We start from the raw sequence: 17,680 nt of genomic DNA, 5'->3' as shown, positions 1-17,680 counted from the left end.
AAACCCACCAACATCGGATCAACCGTCTCGGGATCAAATTTATATTGAGGATTTGTCACCAAAGTTCGAAAATTTTCGAAACCCCAATGACAACCCCGACCCCAACTCTGATCCCGAAGATAAGGCGCATAGCTCAACTGCTTCTGATAACGTTTAAGCTTTGCCCGATCGGCGTCATATCTAGCCCTGAGACGAATCAAGAGACTCTCCGAGTGATCCTGCGCCTTGAGAGCTTTATCCCTCTCGGCTGTAAGTCTTTCAACCTCATCTTTGAGTTTGTCCTTTTCAGCCTCGGCACTCAACGCATTCTTGCACGCCTCGGAGCATTCATTCTGCACAGCCGACAAACGGATAGACAATTGATCCGCACGATCCAGCTCGGAAGAAAGACTTTCAATAGAGCGAGCGTATCGACCGTTGGCCTCCGCCACTTCGTTACTCAAACGAGCGTTAGCAGAACGCATCTCGGATATAATTGAGTCCCGGGACGCGAGTTCCTCGTCCTTGGACTGAAGAAGAGACTTCAGCGCCGCAACTTCATCCTCTAAACTCGAGATGCGGGCTTGAACTTCGGAGGAAGGAGTGGGCGGAGACGCAGGACAATTTTCGCACTTCTGCCAGAGGGCAGTCATCTTCACAAGAAGCTGTCAAGAAAAAAGTAAGCAAAGTCAGAATTGGGATGCAAACAGAATAAAAAGTCCTAGCTCCAGAAACTTACCTGATAATGAGAGATGAGAATGCCTTGGGCGATCTTCTCGGGAGAAGACGCCCCTGCATTCCCCAGATATCCCTCGGGGATTAAGTTCTTTATGGCCTCCATCGGATGACCCAGAAGACCCCTGCCCAAAATCTCGAAGCCGGCCGAGACCCTGGAGGAAGAGCTAGGACCCACTTGAGGTACAGCCCCGGTGCTTGGGCTGGCCTCAGCACGAGACTTGCTCCTAGTAGAAGTCTCGGGGAGCACGCCAGCTTCAGGAGTAACGTTCTCGGAATCGATCCGAGACTCCTCGACCACTCCAACATGGGGAGTTGTTTCGGGTTGACCGGGACTTTGAGTTCCAGGAGCAGATCCCGGCACCCCCTGATCAATCACTTCCCGAGAGGGGCAAGGCTCTTCAACGTCCTCAGCCTCAGACAGTCCAGTAGGAGTCTCGGTCTGTATAGGCGCAGAACATGAAACTCGGGGGGTGGAGTACCCCGTTTCACGATTTTCTTCAGGGGGTGGTGGTGTTTCTGGACGTTCCGAAGAAGGAGTTCGGGGAGTACCTTCTACTTCAGACTCTTCAGCCAAAGGCTCGTCTAGGGGGGTGCCGACTTCTTCATCCATCTCTTCGAGAAAGTCACCACTTGAAGCGACAGGCTCTTGACGCACTTCCTCTTTGTCGGAAGGTATTATAACCGCTTTACCCCACAATCGCCCGGCGTCCGCGAGTCTTTGAGCCATTCGGTCCTGGCCTGTAAGCTTCCATTTCCTGGCCGGATGCTTTACCCTACGCGCAACTGGGACATCTCGGGCCTCAGGTACATTTCCTTCTCCTTCTCTAGACCTCTCAGGTACCGCACATTGTTCACCATGGAACGAAGCCTCGGAGCCAGACTCATCCCGTGAAACAAAGGAAGGAGCAGGACTAGCCTCGGGAATGAAACCCCGAAAGCTGGCAGACCCCTCTTCAACGCTTACCCTAGGTGATGGAGCCGAAGGAGGAGTTCTCCTCGCACCCGAGGCGGCCAAAGGAATCTTCTGTTTCTTTTGTGCAGGAACATCCCCGAGAACTTCCTCAGGTGACCTCTTCTTAGTCATAGGTCTCGGGGATGGAGGGGCTTCATTCCTCTTCTTGACAGCTCCCCTCTTGGTGATTAACTGTTTGTCTCTCGGAATGTCATATCCGAGAAACTGCCTCATATTCTCCTCGGTGACGAGATTGTCAAAATCGACTTCTTCAAACTTGTCGGCCTTGACTCTGGCAGCGGACCACCCACTTATCTCCTTAACATCCTCCAGTTCGGATACAGTGAGCGAAGGGGGGTCACTTCGGTCAGGTCGCAACAACTGCCAAGTCCGAGGCATCATACGATCTTCAGGAAGGAGAGTACCTTCGGGGCATTCCCACTCCCCGGAAACTCTGAAAAACTGCATCTCCCAGAACTTGTTGTTCGTCAGCCCACTCTTGAGCTTGATGAAAACAAGCGGGTGACGGCTGCAGAGTTCAATCATTCCCTCTGTAGTCTGCCTCGGCCTATAGATGTTGAAGAATTGCAGGATGTTCATCTCCTTCTTCAACACAAGCCTCCATAGGATGTAAGAGGCGAACAGGTACCGCCAAGCATTTGGCATTATCTGACTGGGCGCGATCATCAGAAAAAGAACGAAGTCTCGAGCAATCTCCGGAAACGGTAATCGGAGCCCAGCAAGAAACATCCTCTCATAAAGGGTAATATCGCCGCCATTAATGGACCGAGCTCCAAGCGCCTGATAGAACATCTTCACAGTTGGAGAAATTTCATAGTTCGAGCGAAGGACACCCTCATGCTTCGCGAAGATGATGGAATCGACCCTGCTCTCCAAAGGAGAAAGATCCACAGAGCCGTCGGGTCTCTTTGTCCGAGCCCGAGACGAGGCTGAGACAGCTTTCTTGGGAGCCATGGAAGAAAGAAGAAAGGCAGAAACAGAAAAATACAGAGAAAGGAAAAGTTTGGGGAGGAAGACGACAATGGAGTATCGAGAAAAAGAAGTATCAGTGAGTGAACAGTACAATATCTCAACTTTAAACGCCTCCACTACCACGTGTCCGAAATGCCAAAGGGCGCTGTCGATTCAAAATTTCCGAAGGGGAAAAGGCGCGCCTTCCGTAAATTCAGCATTAAATACGCTGCCTCGACGATACCATTTAATGATGACAAAAAGGCGGCTGTGCAGAGATGACGTCGACGTTGGGAAAAGAAGCGGTCAAATTCAAAAATTTGAACTGTTGAAAAGACGCGCCCTGCGCAAACATCAGATACAGACTGGCAGCCGGAAAGTAATTCTCTTATTTCCGTTTATTTCTGAAATTAGAGAATTAGGGGGGTAACTGTTAGGGATAAAATCAACCCTAGAGACACGTGGATCCAATGACATCTCGGAGTTATGTCTCGGCTACTTGTTCCGCATGGTTCTATCCAGTGAAGGGAAGGACGTTTAGGTCTGAAGACATCTCGGAGATATGACGATGTCTCGGTCTTAACATTCCAGGTTACGGTATGTAAAATATCCCGAGATCTCCCAGCCAAGATGGAGTGAACATATCTCGGATATTTGTGCCTCGGAGTAATAACACCTCGGTATGATATCGAGTCGGTGCGGTATCTTCTCGGGGTGATATCCATTGGATGAGTCAACATCTCAGAGTATAAACATCTCGGACTTACACAACCCTGTTATGGTGCGGATATATCCCGAGATCTCCAGGTAAAAGCAGAAACGTCTCGGATATCATCACCTCGGAGGTCAGCTGAAATGTGCTACAGTTTCCTAAGAAGGTGCCATGCGCCACACCCGTCTCAGAATTCGATAAGGATAGAATCCCAGGAGATCAGGGATAAACTACAGATCCATGATTTATGGGATAAGATGGTTATTGACATGGAATCGAATTTAAAGAAGTACAAACGCGATCAATTGCGGATTCAACACTCCTATTCAAATTCCCAGAAGATATGATGAAAACTCAAACCAGGCTAGGACTCAAACTCCTAATCCAACTCAATGTCAAGAGGGTCCGGCCTATAAATAAAGACCGTCACACCAGGTATAAAAAAAAACCCCTCTAAGCTCTTGAGATTAAGATTAAGAATTCTCTACAGAAAACTTTTTAGACTGACTTAGGCATCGGAGTGGGCGTGGTCGGCACCCCCGACGAGTTGTTTGTTCCTCTTTGCAGGGTTGAAGTGTTCAGTAGAAAATCAGGCAGCGAATCCTTAGGCGACACGTCACCATACCGGAAACTGTACCAACAGAAACTTTGCAACTAGTTCATATCTGGCTAGAAGTAAAGTTCACAAAATCTGTATATGAAAAGAAAAAAAATTATATATAAGGATATAATATATATAAGGATATAATATATATAATCTCTAACTCTAGTGCACTTTGGAACCAACAACCCCCCCCCCCCCCCCCCCCCCCCCCCCCCACTTACGTAGGAATGTAATTTCTTTTTGGTGAATATCTTTCTCTCTTGGGTTGCTTTTCTTTCCTTTTGGTGTTAAAAAGTAAATCAATGGTTTGTTAAAAAAAAGTTTAATGACCCAACGGTAAAATCCGTAAAATTTGGTTAAAGCTGATTTTATTTTTTATTTTTTCATAAAACTCTTGATCACGTGTTAATGTGAAACATAAAAAACTTTTAAAACAATTTTTAAAAACCAGCTGAAGATTGTTTGTAACATGACAACATTAACTGTAGAGATTTTTCAAAAAGATATATTCCAAAGCAAAATAATAAACACCATTCAGTTGTCAACTTCTATAATTTTTTATTTATTTTTTAATTTAACTTTTTAATAAAATAACTAAAGATATGTATAACTCTCCATGTGCTAGAGCTATGACCTATTCAATTTTTTTTTGAACAAAGAAATATCCTTCACTATAATCTGAAACCCAAAAGGGCTAAAAGCTGTAATTAGGAGTACAAATACTCCTAAAAACAAATTACATTACTAATTACTGATTTGCAGGACAGCTGCCTTAACAGAAGAACACAGGAAAACACATATATTTTACAATAAGTTCCACAATAAGAAAATAAGAGAGCAAGATCTGATATAAAAACTAGATCTAAAGTTTACCATGCCAGGCTGTAGAGATTAATCAACAGAATACAATCTAAAGAAGCCAAAAACATTAAACTAAATAACATAGGCCAACATAGAGTATAGGGAGTCGCCGATAGATCTGTATAAGGTTTCATCTAAAAAAAAAAAACCTGCTCTGGAATAAGCTTATCCGCGTACTAGAATAAAACCCCACCAAAACCTGCTCAAGAATAAGCCTATTCCCTTGCTGGAATAGAAGTAACCCAATTTGTGTACCCAAACATCAGTCTTCTTCTTCATCAAAATGCTGCTGACACCCTGTAAAAGAAATATCTCAGGTTGTGCAACCCATCATAATTCCTTCCTCCTAAAACATTGCTGACAACTCCTGAAACAACACAAAAAGTGCAGATCTAAGAGAGAAAACTCATCTTCATCCTCCACGCTCCTCGCACCAGTCCGAGCCTCACCAGAAACAAAAAACCGATCTTTGCTCCTAACTTTAAACATCCCAACCGTAGAGCAAAACCCGGCAACTCCAAATCCTTAAAAGGATTAGAGAAAAATAAATTCATCTCTTGGTTTTTCAGAGAGCCACCTAGAGAGAAGAAAAACCAACAGCCCACGGCCCAGTGCCAAGCCGAAAACAAAACCATAACAAAAAGCAAGTAATCAAGACAAAAAAAGCAAAGAGTAGGGGGTCGGGGGCAACGCCTCCTCCCCACTCTACCAAGATCAATTTGAAGAGAAACTAGTGGCTAGGGTTTGAAATTGCCTTTCGATGACCAATTCAATTCTTTGAATCATGTATATATTAATTACTTATAATTATACTACCATCGTCTACAAATTATAATGGTACCATTATAATTATGGTAATTATATAATGGTTTGTAGATACCAAATTACCAATTATTGTTAACCATTTTTATTTTTTATTTTTTACATGTCCACATAAGAGGGGGAATCCGAACTAGTGACCTTCGTTTCATGAGGCGTGGTCCATGACCTGGCCACAATCTCTCTGTTTCTTGCCAGGTATCACTACAGGTTTCTGATAGTTTAGATCAGTCTTTGAGTAGCAGTATCGAGGTAAGGGATCCTCTACCCATTCTATAATTATTTTATGTCATATTATTTTATCTATTGATTCTAGCATATTTACGAATAATTGTTCTCGTTATGTATTTCAAATTTATATTGATGCATCAATGATTGTTTTAAAATAGTTTTGGGATGAAAGTTGTTGGTAAAAATGATATTCTTGAAATCAATGGTTTTAAGAAAAGCTTTAGTTATAATTAATGGACTTTTTAATTATAGTAAATTGTTTATTTGGTTCTCGAGACGGGAAGTTACTACTTTTTGAAGAGAAATGTTTCCCTTACAACTCTCATCCAATTTCTACACAACTCCCACTTATATTGTGTGGATCCTACATGTAGGACCCACATGCATGAGACTCACAAATTGTGTAAGAGTTAGGTGTAAAGAGTTGTGAAAGTATCATTGCTTTTTTTGAAAGCCTCAAGAGTTATTGTTCACCAATTGTATAATTATTATGGTTTACATAGATACCTAATAATAATTAATTACCATAATTATTATGTACAACTAGAATTTATTGCATAGCCGCCGCCGTCCCGCCCCCCCCCCCCCCCCCCCCCCCCCCCCCTTACGTATGAATGTAATTTCTTTTTGGTGAATCTCTTTCCCTCCTTGGGTTGCTTTTCTTTCCTTTTGGTGTTAAAAAGTAAATCAATGGTTTGTTAAAAAAAGTTTTACGACCCAATCCGTAAAATTTAGTTAAAGCTGATTTTTTTTTGTTTTTCTTCATAAAACTCATGAGTTAATGCGAAGGAAAATGATTATTACACTCACATTGCACAACTCCAGCACTTATACCAGACACAAGAAAGTGGGACCCACACACTAAGTCCCACTTCCTTGTGTGAGTGCTAAGTTGTGGAGTGTAAGTGTAACAATCACTCATCGTACGTGAAACATAAAAAACTTTTAAAACAATTTTTAAAAGAGAAATGATTATTTACCACCTAAATATACAACTTTTCACCACCTTATCTATGTGGCAAGGTGGTCCCCCACTTTATTTTATTTTTTAAAAATAAAAAAACTCTAAAGTTAGTAGGGGACCACCTCGCCACATAGACAAGGTGGTGAAAAGTTGTATATTTAGGTGGTAGTGAATCATTACTCTTTTTAAAAACCAGCTGAAGATTGCATGTTTGTAACATGACAACATTAAATGTATAGATTTTTCAAAAAGATATATTCCAATGCAAAATAATAAACACTATTTAGTTGTCAACTTCTACAAATTTTATTTTATACTACCATAACTGTCTACAAATTTTAATGGTACCATTATAATTATAATTATGGTAATTATATAATGGTTTTTAGATACCAATTATTGTCAACCAATTGTATAATTATTATGGTTTACATAGATACCTAATAATAATTAATTACCATAATTATTATGTACAATTAGAATTTATTGTATAGAGTCGATCTAAAGTAGTCTTGACAATTTTTGACACGACATGCGAACCCGACACGAAAAAATCGGGTTTGAGTTTGTTATTATCGGTTTTGGGTTATAATCGGGTCAACCTGATTATGATCCGATTATAATTGTGTTTGGCGGGTCAACTCACATGATTATAACCCGGTTATTAAAAAAATAAAAAATAAAAGGAAAATTTGAGAAGGAAGAAATGCTGGGTTGAAAGCCTGAACCCTGGGATTCCAAATTTCCAATAAAAAATTCCGCTTGAACGCCTGGCCTAGAGCTGGGATTCCACCTAAACCCCGAGGGCCCCCTGACAGAGTTAGGGCTCGTGAAATCCGCCGCCAGAAGCCCCTCCTCGCCGTAGACATCGTAGATCCGACGCTTCTGAGGGTCGCTAAGCACGTCGTAGGCCGAGATCTGCTTAGACTTGGCCTCCACCGCCAGAAGCCCCTCCTCTCCATAGACGTTGTAGATCTGACGCTTCTAAGGGTCGTTGAGCACGTCGTAGGCCGAAATTTGCTTAAACATGGCCTTCGCCTCCCTCTTGTAGGATGCGATGGGCTTCACGCTCGTGCTTGGGGTGGAGGGTTTTGGAAACTAGGGTTTATTCACAAAGAGACAGTGGGCGAGGATTGTGATTTGTGTGCGGTTTAGCTACGATTTGGAAATGCAATGGAAACGGGAAAAAGCTCTTCCACAGCCTCTGGATTGCTTCTCTTGCCAGATTGTGTTGTTTGCTTCTCTCGACTGGACGATCCTTCATCATCTTCTTCGGGCGATTGTCACACCGGGTTACCCGGGTCGTATTCGGGTAACACGGTTGTCAAGTGGGTCGTGTTCAGGTTCGTGTTGGACTCGAATATGTAATCGGGTCAGTCGGGTCGACACGAACCCGACCCGTTGACCCGAATTCCCAAGCCTAGTCTAAAGTGTATTATTATGTACATAATGATCGTACAATCGAGATTAGAGGGTTGCATTAATTTGTAATGCCCAGTTATAATATTATAGTATAGGATTACCTTGCTTAATTGTATAGAATTACGTACCCTGGTACAATTGTGTATATATTATTGTGTCCTCGTAAGGGTGATATATGGTATTAAAGTCAATGCTACGTCATGATTGACTGTTCATAAGCATGAACAAAGGGGTGTGAGCATTCAAAAAAAAAAAAAAAAAAAAGGGGTGTGAGCATGGATGAACATTATGAACGTCCTGGAGTGTAGGGCAAAGGGTCATGTACCAACTATTTTGGGGCATCCTTTTCTTTAATTTCTTTTTATTTCACGTACGAGCGAATCATTGTACCAACTATTTTCATAGGTCTGCTTGTCGAAAATAGGTCTGCTTGTCTAAGACTAGCTCTTGCTGTTGTTGAGGTTCTCTAGTTTTCTTTCCCTCCCTGCAGGCTCCCCAGTCCCTGGCCCGGAAGGGTAGCTCACATATAGCTGGATTGACTTACGTACTCATGACGTGACTCTTCAACAATGCCCAAACCTTCATGTTTTTAAATTCTCACTTCTCTCTCCCTCTATGGCTCTCTCCATCAGCAAGACCACTATCTCTCTCTCTCTCTCTCTCTCTTAAATGGCTCCAAAAAATGATGGATCAGCCAAGAAAGTAATGAACAAAGGAGCATGGACAGCAGAGGAAGATCAAAAACTGTCTCAGTGCATTGAAATCCATGGTGCAAAGAGGTGGACAGCAATTGCACTCAATGCAGGTTAATTTACCACATATCTTAAGATTAAACCAATTTATATTATCAGTCGAGAAGAAGTATTAATATAGCAGAGAAACCTGCCAGTATATGATGATCAACTCTATACATATATAGTATTAATTAAATTTGATGGGAGGCCTAAAAGGTTCTCATTTTTTTTTTGGCAGGTTTGAATCGATGCGGGAAGAGTTGCAGATTGAGATGGTTGAATTATCTGAGACCCGATATCAAACGAGGCAACATATCAGATGCAGAAGAGGACTTGATACTTAGGCTTCATAAGCTACTAGGGAACAGGTTAGCGTATCATAGTGTATCAAATACATATATTTTCCCGGATAACCAGGGTATCCGCCCCGACTAGATTCTAGGAATAATGTGCAAAACGCTCTCTAGATGGGTCGGTAAAGCTACGTACGCCTTTCGTGACCTCAATAAATTATTTAAACTCAAGAGGGTCGAATCTTAAACTTAGTACTTCATGATCAAACACCAGGACCAAGTAAAGAAAAAGAAAAGGGAAAAAAAGAAAAGAAGAAGTTATTGCATGCTCTAATTAAGGTTATCCAAGAGAAGCAAATTAATCAAACAAAGTACATGTTTATATATATAGGTGGTCTTTAATTGCTGGGAGACTTCCAGGACGGACCGACAACGAGATAAAGAACTACTGGAATTCTTATCTGAGCAAGAAAATAAATCAAAAGGAGAAAGCACCGGAGGCTTCAACGACAACAGCACAAGATGATCAGGTAATTATGCCTCAAAAAACCTATAGCGTCGATCATGTGGACGTGGAGGGTGCTAAAGGAGGCGGGAATTCTGAAGGAAACTTTGATGTGAACGAGTTCTTTGACTTCACCGCTGAAGGATCGTACGATTTAAACTGGGTGAACAAATTTCTTGAACTCGACAAGGATCCTTGGCTCACTGAGAAATGGTGAGCATTGTGTAACTAATATATATGCCAATAATAATTGTTTAATTTCTTGTTCAAAACCGACTACATTGTGTAATGAGTAATACTACACACACTCTCACTTCTCCACATGTTGTGGAAATTTTAAAGTACTCGCAAGTGCATGAATCGTTTGCAATATATCGTTTTGCAAGTGCGAGGTCGATCCCACATGGAATTGAGTTGCGAAAATTAATCTCTATTCAAACTAATCATATTTTAACCTAGTTCCAAATTTATGAGTTTTTGATCAAATAAAACATAAACAAAATTAATGAAAATAAAGGGGTCTAGGATTTTGGAATCCACGCCCTCCAAATCATAGCAAAATATTCTCATGTTCATCAACACTTATCCGAAGTTGTCACTATAAAAATCTTATGTATGTTCTACTATGCTTCAAAAAATTGTTTAAATCATTCAGTGAATCTATTCTTTGTACAAATCACAAAAGATATCCGGTTTAAACCAAATCATCAAATGTATCCGTAGAGCGAGACACAATGAATATCCAACATTTATATATATAAACCAAGCAATCAATTAAATGAGATTATTTCAAATCATCACTTGTATCCGGAAATCATAAGAGATATCCAAAAATCATCTCAAAAATTGATAAGAAGTAAAACATTGAAAATATTAACCCCAATAAAATCAGATAGTATAAACTCTCATGAAAACATTTTCGCTCTTCAATGGTGAGGTTTCATCCTCAACCTTACTAGAAGGTTTAACTACACATAATAAAATAAATAAAACCTAAGACATTAAATTAAAAACATAAAAATCAAACATTTACAAAAGACATATGGTGCAGAAAATCTAGTCCAAGAAGGAGAGAAGCAGAGGCGTAGCCTCTGCTCTCACACTTCTCTTTCTTTTCTCTATGCCTCTTCTCTTCTTTTCGTTTTTTCTCCTCTCCGTTCTTCCATGGCATGGTACTGCCTTTTATAAAGAAATAGCATGCTGCAGGTTGCTGTCTTGGTGGAGTGTGCTGCCTTCACGTGATGCCCATGCTGTCCAAGCTGGAGTGTGGTGTCCAAGGTGCTGTCTGGAGGAGCTGTTGGGCGTGTTGTCCAGGTGCAGAAGGTGCTGCAGGTTACTGTCCAACAGCTGCTGTCCCTTGCAGGTGTTGCCAGGTGTGCTGTCCAAGTGCAGAAGGTGTTGCAGGTCGTGTAGGTTACTGTCCAGCAGCTGCTGTCCATGCTGTCCAACAGGTTGGGATTCGGTGCTAGGGGAGTGCTGTTGGACGTGATTTGCTGCTGGAGAGGAGTGTAGAGCTGCTGTCCACGTGCTGCCCTTGGAAATTAAGAATTGTGCAACAATTGGGACTCTTTTCTCTCTATTACCTAAAAAATGCTAAAGTACCAAAACTAACAAAAGCATTAAAAAATAACAAAGCTAAATGTTTAACTAATGTAAATTAAGGGGGTCCAAATATACAATATTTGTGACACATCACCACACCTATTTCTCCAATGGCTTTTAAAACCACCAAGGAATTAAAATCCAATAAAGATTCATATCAAAGCCAATAGTGGTTTTAAAAGCCACCTAAGGGTACTGAGAAATGGGTGTAAAGAAGTGAGAGTCTGTGTAGCATTACTCTTGTGTAATTAATGGAAGCCAGCGTAAGTGATTCGATATTCTGTCAAAAATTTCTATAATTGTTCGTTTGGATGTGTGATTTTTTGAAAAATTGCGAATATTGAGAGGATTTGTTTTTTGAAATTATGTTTGGATGATTTAGAAAACTTGAGACAAAAATTAAAAAAGTTGGATAAAATTTGAATAGAATTTGATATTTAAACAACAAAAATTTGAAAAATATTTAGAAATTCTCTCACCCAAACATGCCATTAATGTATTTGAGGTGTACGTATGTGTCCTTCGAATGTTTTTGTAACTTATTCAGTTATTTGTCTAATTTATCATGATAATTTCTTGAATGAATTGCTAATTTCTTATCAAATTTCTTTAGTATTTCTTAACAATTATATGGTTGTTCTATAGTATCAGTGATTTTATTTTTTAATTAATTCTATTATTGTTTCTTGTTTTGTTAGCATTTTTATAGATTTTACACGTGAGGTCAAATAACGTTATGTGGAAAAAATTTCTTCACTCTCTTTTTTCCTTGTTACAGAGAAGGCAACCAAGACCCATAGTAGCCACTTTCCTCTTGCTTCAGCCGGCTTACGGAGGAGGGGAATGACCTCATCTCTTCCCACCTCTCCTTCTCTTCTTTATTTTATATTTTTTATTGCTTTTGTTATTGTTTGGCTAGTGGTTTATCTAGTTCTCTTCATATTGATGAGGTTTTATTGATTCATCGTCTTGTATGACTTATCCCGCCCGAAATTGCAATCTCAATGTTTTGGCTTCTTCACCACGCCGTTCACGTTTGCAGCCGTCCTCCCTGTGTTAGTAGTTGATTTTGTCAAAGTTCTTAGATTTGATTTTTTAAAAGCTATATCTACGTTTCTCCGATGGTCCCTGCCTCCCACGCGCCTCTCCACCACACTCATCGGCTTTCCAGCTACCCAGCGCCACTGGCCAAGTCTTCTTCCACCTTCCATGCGCTGGAGCGTGGCTCCCACGCGCTGGAATGCGTCTCTCACGCATCAGCGCCAAGTCTTCGGTCCTCCACTGCTCCACCAGTCGTTGGAGTTGCTATTTTTGGGGCTTTTTTGCTGTTTATTTTCTTTTGTTTTTTTGTTTTTTTTTGTTTTTTTTTTTATGTTACTTGGGTTATTGTTTCCCTTTAAGGGAGACTACTCTATTTGGATTTGTGTTGATACCTCTCTTTTTTGGAATCCTATTTTCAGACTGTAACATCGTTTTTACTGCTTCAACAATCTTTTGGTGGTTCTTATTGTTTCCAAGTAGGGGTGCAGATAGGCTTGTCCTAATTAAGGGTGTAAATCCGGACCGGTTATAACCAGTCGGGAAACCAGCTCCAGGCACTAACCGGCTTCGGAAAATTGGGTTGGTACCTTGTTATTTATAACCAGGTACTTGGAGCCGGAGTTGGGTATTGATTTTCAAAAACCTCGATTATAACCAGGTAACCGGCTCCGGGTCTATTAATTTATTAAAAAAAAAATTACCCCTACCCTTTTACCCTAATTCTACACGGCTTAATAGGGGGTCATTTATGTCTTTTTCACACTTTGTTTTGCCCTAAATCCTAATTTCTATTTCTCATTTTCTCTTCACGCCGCCTGCCTTCACTGAAGTTCATTGAAGTCTCTTCACGCCCCTGACTCGCCACCACTGCCTACCAGGTAACCAGTCTTCTTCTTCTTCTTCTTAATTCTTCTTCTCTACGATTTTTGATCACTGATCTTTGATCTTTCAATTCTTTTCTCACCCTTACTGAGTACTGACTTCGTCTTTCTCTGTTTCTATACAGATTTGGTGATTTTTGAAGCAGAATGAGCAAATCACGGTTAGGTATGTTGTTCTTCTTTAATTTTTGTTATGAATTGATTTAACTTTCGGTACTGTTTTAGCTTTCCTTTCGGATGCTAGGGTTTTTTTTTTTTTTTTTTTGGTTCTGAGAAGTGGGTTTTGGTGAAACTGAGAGAAGGATCAATAGGTTGTGTTTGATTCTTTGATTTTTGCAGCTTGTATGAAGCCTCCTTGGCTTGATTCCTTTTTTTTTTTGGTGCATTTTCGGCGCCAATAACTGTCCTGTTCTATGAAACTATCGAATTTAGTTGATCAGATATCTGAAATGGAAATGAATTGGATAAGAACCTTATACATTATTCTAATTTCTAGGTTGGATTTGTCTGTATCTGTGTCTGTCTTTCAAACGATAAGATAGACCTTTGAATTTTTTTTGGATAATTGATGATTTACTCTTAAATAATTTTCAAAGTGTCAATATGTTTAATTATTTAAGATGTTTGTAATGTATATGGTAAATATACCAGCTTCTGTCCTTATTTATTTTCCTCAACCGAGTGTTATAATAATGACTAATGGATTATTAGTTATTATTGAAATATTTGATGAGCATAGTAAATGGTTATAAATTCATTTTAGTTTTCATTATTATTAATTCATTTAACTAGCTTTTTATTTTTTATTTTTTTATTTTTTCTATTGTAGTTATAGATAATTGAGAGCAAGTTATAGATGATTAAGAGCAAAGTTGTAGAAAGCCAGAAACCGAACCATGCTCGGATATGTTTAATATGTTTATGGACTTTTGGTTATGAACTTTTTTAATATGTTTATAAACTTTTGGGTTTGAACTTTTTTAATATGTAATATGTTTATAAACTTTTGGGTTTTTATTATGTAATTATGTATGGATGTGGAGTTTTCAAGTTCAAATCTGCAGTTGATGGGCATAACGTATGTGTCTCAAGATGGCAAAAATGAGAAATTTTTTCTCTTTGTTATAGTAATTGAAATTTCTTGATTGAATTAGGTTTGATACCTTAAAAAATGGGCTAAAACGTTTAAATAAAGCCCACAAAAATTTAAATGAAGTCTAAAAAAGTAGGCCAAATGCTAAAAATAAGCTCAAAAAGTATATATATATATAAAACCCCGGTCCAGATAACCGGTTTTCACTCGGGTACTCGAGTACAAACTGGTTAACCAGGGACCCCGGTTAACAGGGGTACCCGGTTTCGGAGCTGGTTGTTGAAAATCAATAACAGGGGACCCCGAAGCCGATTCCTAGTTATTATCCAATTACCGGGAATCGGCTTCAAGTTTACACCCCTAGTCTTAATATGTTCTCCTTCAGCTTTTATAACCGCCATGTGCGGCCCATTGAGAGCCTACCCCTTTTTATTCATAGGTTCATCTACTTCTCTTTTTGGATCAGAAGTGAGAAGGATCCTCCCTTATAACTATTTTCCTTATTCAATTAGAAAAAAATAAAAAAATAACATTATGGGACAGAAAGCTCTTTACATCGACATTCTACATTGATTATTTTCTAAATAGACATGGAAATGGACCACACAACTAACAATTGTCCACCCCCTAGCTCCATATTTGGGTGGTCGGCCAGCCATTGTAAAGGTTTTTTTTCTTGAAAAATGTAGTCTATTCCTTTCATTTTTTTTTTAGAGAAATAGGTATTCCTCTTCGTAAGGGAATAGTTATTTCAATGAGAATAACTTTACTAAGAAATAGACCCCTACCAAACAAAGTAATGACTATTCCATAGAAATAGCCATTAAATTCCAATGGTCTATTCCGCGAACCAAACGAGGCTAATCATTTTTTAGACATGCTATTTCTCCCATCCTCCTATTTTGAAAATTAACCATTGGATCTTTTTTCAAAATGGAACGATAGGAAAATGATAGGATGATAAGAGAAGTAGCAGGTCTTTATCCTATCCTCACATTTTGAAAATTAATTATTAGATCTGTTTAACTCACACATGACCCACATGTGGGTCCTACAGCTCTAATGATTAATTTTCAAAATAAGATGATAGGAGAATGATATGAGAATAAAAGAAAGCATTTCTCTTAACTAAAATAGAAAAGTGTAGCTTTGATTAGTTATTTTAGATAGAAATTTAGATAATCTATTGCATGTGCAAGCGGAACGGGGAGTCGGTAGATCATCTTCTTCTTCACTGCGATGTGGCTTACGCTAGTCGGGGGCCCGCAGTGAAGGGGCCAAAATATTGATTTTTAAGTCTGAATAACAGATTATAACAGACCATTGACCGTAGAGGTTTTACAAAAAGATGTATTCAATTGCAAATAATAAATACTATTCAGTTGTCAACTTCTACAATTTTTTTTTTATATGTAATTTAACTTTTTAATAAAATAACTAAAGATATGTACAACTCCCCATGTTCTAGGGCTATGAACTCTTCAATTCAAAAAATCATTCAATGTAAGCAAAGGTCTCTCAGACCAATTTAGCAAAACAGACTCCAAAGCATAATAAGTACAAGGTGTACACGTCGTAGCAATATGAATATGGGAACGCATATTGATGATTCTGCTCGGGAAAAGGGGAAAAAAATAGAAAAGAAAAGAACAGAACAGAGAGAGAGAGAGAGATATTGATGATTACTACTTCAACATCTTCTCAACCAAAAAGATGAAACTTATAATTACAACAGTCTCAATTACAACTTAATAATACTTGTGTTAATACGTGTCAGGCAGACAATAAGAACAACAGAATTCTGGAATCTTCAAACCCCAATTCCTTGAAGAATATCAACTTTAGTTGCAAATAAGCTAAGAACACACGGGAAATACATGTGGAAACTGTTACTAATTACTATTCCGATGCACATGTTAAAAGTTGATGTTTCCATAAACTACCACCATATTGATTTAAAAAAATTTACAATCCCAGAGAACATATAAACAAAGTAACCAACCAAGTAAATTATAGAAAACAGAATGCAAACTATTAAGATCAAATACCATAGATTTTGACTGAAATTGATACCACTGGCGTTTGTGGTTCGCCAAGACCTCAGGATTGAAGCTCCGCCGGTAATCTTCTTCACGAGAATCGCTACCCCATTTCCAGGCCTTCTGCATCTGACTCTTCAATCTCTGAAAGCTACTATTACGTCTGTGAACTTTAGTCACAACTTCGCTTTGACTGCGTCTGTGTCCCTGCTCCGGCCCCATTGGTGGGAAGTTCGAATGACCCGAGTACACACTATGCAGTGCTTCACCGGCCACTCTAAATGCCTCCTCGGATAAATGATGCAATACCCAAATAGGCGACGGAGGCAGCTCTTCTTGCACTTCGGCATCTTCCTTTGTATCCATTTTTAAACACTTAGCTCATCTTGCTATGCTCATTCCACCAATGAACCGCACCTTCCACCCCATTGCACTAAACAACCCGAAAACCATCATAAAACCCGCATCTTTTCATTGAATTTGACCGATTCTACAAGATATCGATCTAATTAAGCAGACCCAAATGAAAAATAAACCAAACCTCAAATGGGTTCTCTTTAAATCTTCATGATCCTCAACTTCATGAATACCCAGATCAATAAAATATTCACATATGCTCGAGATATCCAGAAAAAATTTATCTCTTTGACACGCAATATAAATGGATATCAGACTTGTTGATGCATAAAATGGACAGCCTGTTGGCACAAGAACAAAAACAATGCAGAAATTGCAAGCTTTCAATACAAACACAATAATGCAGAGACTAAAAGAGAAAAACCAAGCATTAATATCTCCATAGATTTCATAACGTGAAAGATTCATAATATAAAACCGAAATGAAACATTAATGACGTAAAATTGAGATTAAATAAAGGCATAATGAGACTAAATTCCACAACTTGAATATTTAAGACACGTTCTTACCACTTTTCAGTTTCTCATGTCTTGTTCTCAGGTGCTGTGTGCGTGAGAGAGAGAGAGAGAGAGAGAGTTGCTAAATATAGAAGGGATTGCTCCAAAGGGAAGAGAAGGTTAAACACGAGAGAAGGAGGCCAGGTGTGGTAGGCGAACTCTGCTTCTGGACAAGAAAAGAAATGACAATTCAGGTAGGAACCGTAATGGAGGAGATACAACTCAAGGTACGAACCGTAATAAACCAAATATCAGGGACGTCCCCAAATTTCTAATAAATATCACTGGGTACCCTGGAAACTGGAAAGATTTTCCCAATAACG

The 17,680-nt window shown here is 39.4% G+C and overlaps 1 protein-coding gene and 1 long non-coding RNA gene across 2 annotated transcripts; both read left to right on the top strand.

Moving 5' to 3' along the window:
- Positions 1–8,896: 8,896 nt before the first annotated feature.
- Positions 8,897–11,199, top strand: LOC133856835 (transcription factor WER-like). The gene is made up of 4 exons (XM_062291875.1): positions 8,897–9,059; positions 9,227–9,356; positions 9,673–9,999; positions 11,046–11,199. The coding sequence occupies exons 1-4, from the start codon at positions 8,924–8,926 to the stop codon at positions 11,197–11,199; spliced, it is 747 nt and encodes a 248-aa protein (XP_062147859.1). The 5' UTR covers positions 8,897–8,923.
- A 2,003-nt stretch (positions 11,200–13,202) lies between these two features.
- LOC133857150 (uncharacterized) lies at positions 13,203–14,202 on the top strand. The gene is made up of 3 exons (XR_009898308.1): positions 13,203–13,307; positions 13,436–13,476; positions 14,140–14,202. It is a non-coding gene; the product is annotated as an uncharacterized LOC133857150 (long non-coding RNA).
- Positions 14,203–17,680: the final 3,478 nt, after the last annotated feature.

The sequence above is a fragment of the Alnus glutinosa genome, chromosome 14 (assembly GCF_958979055.1).
Source record: "Alnus glutinosa chromosome 14, dhAlnGlut1.1, whole genome shotgun sequence".
Lineage (NCBI taxonomy): Eukaryota > Viridiplantae > Streptophyta > Magnoliopsida > Fagales > Betulaceae > Alnus > Alnus glutinosa.
This window is presented reverse-complemented; position numbering and strand designations above follow the sequence as displayed.

Coding starts and splice junctions, on each gene's coding strand:
- LOC133856835 (XM_062291875.1), top strand. CDS start 8,924: ATGGCTCCAAAAAATGATGGATCAGCCAAGAAAGTAATGAACAAAGGA. Junction 9,060..9,226: donor AGCAATTGCACTCAATGCAG/GTTAATTTACCA, acceptor TTTTTTTGGCAG/GTTTGAATCGATGCGGGAAG. Junction 9,357..9,672: donor CATAAGCTACTAGGGAACAG/GTTAGCGTATCA, acceptor TTATATATATAG/GTGGTCTTTAATTGCTGGGA.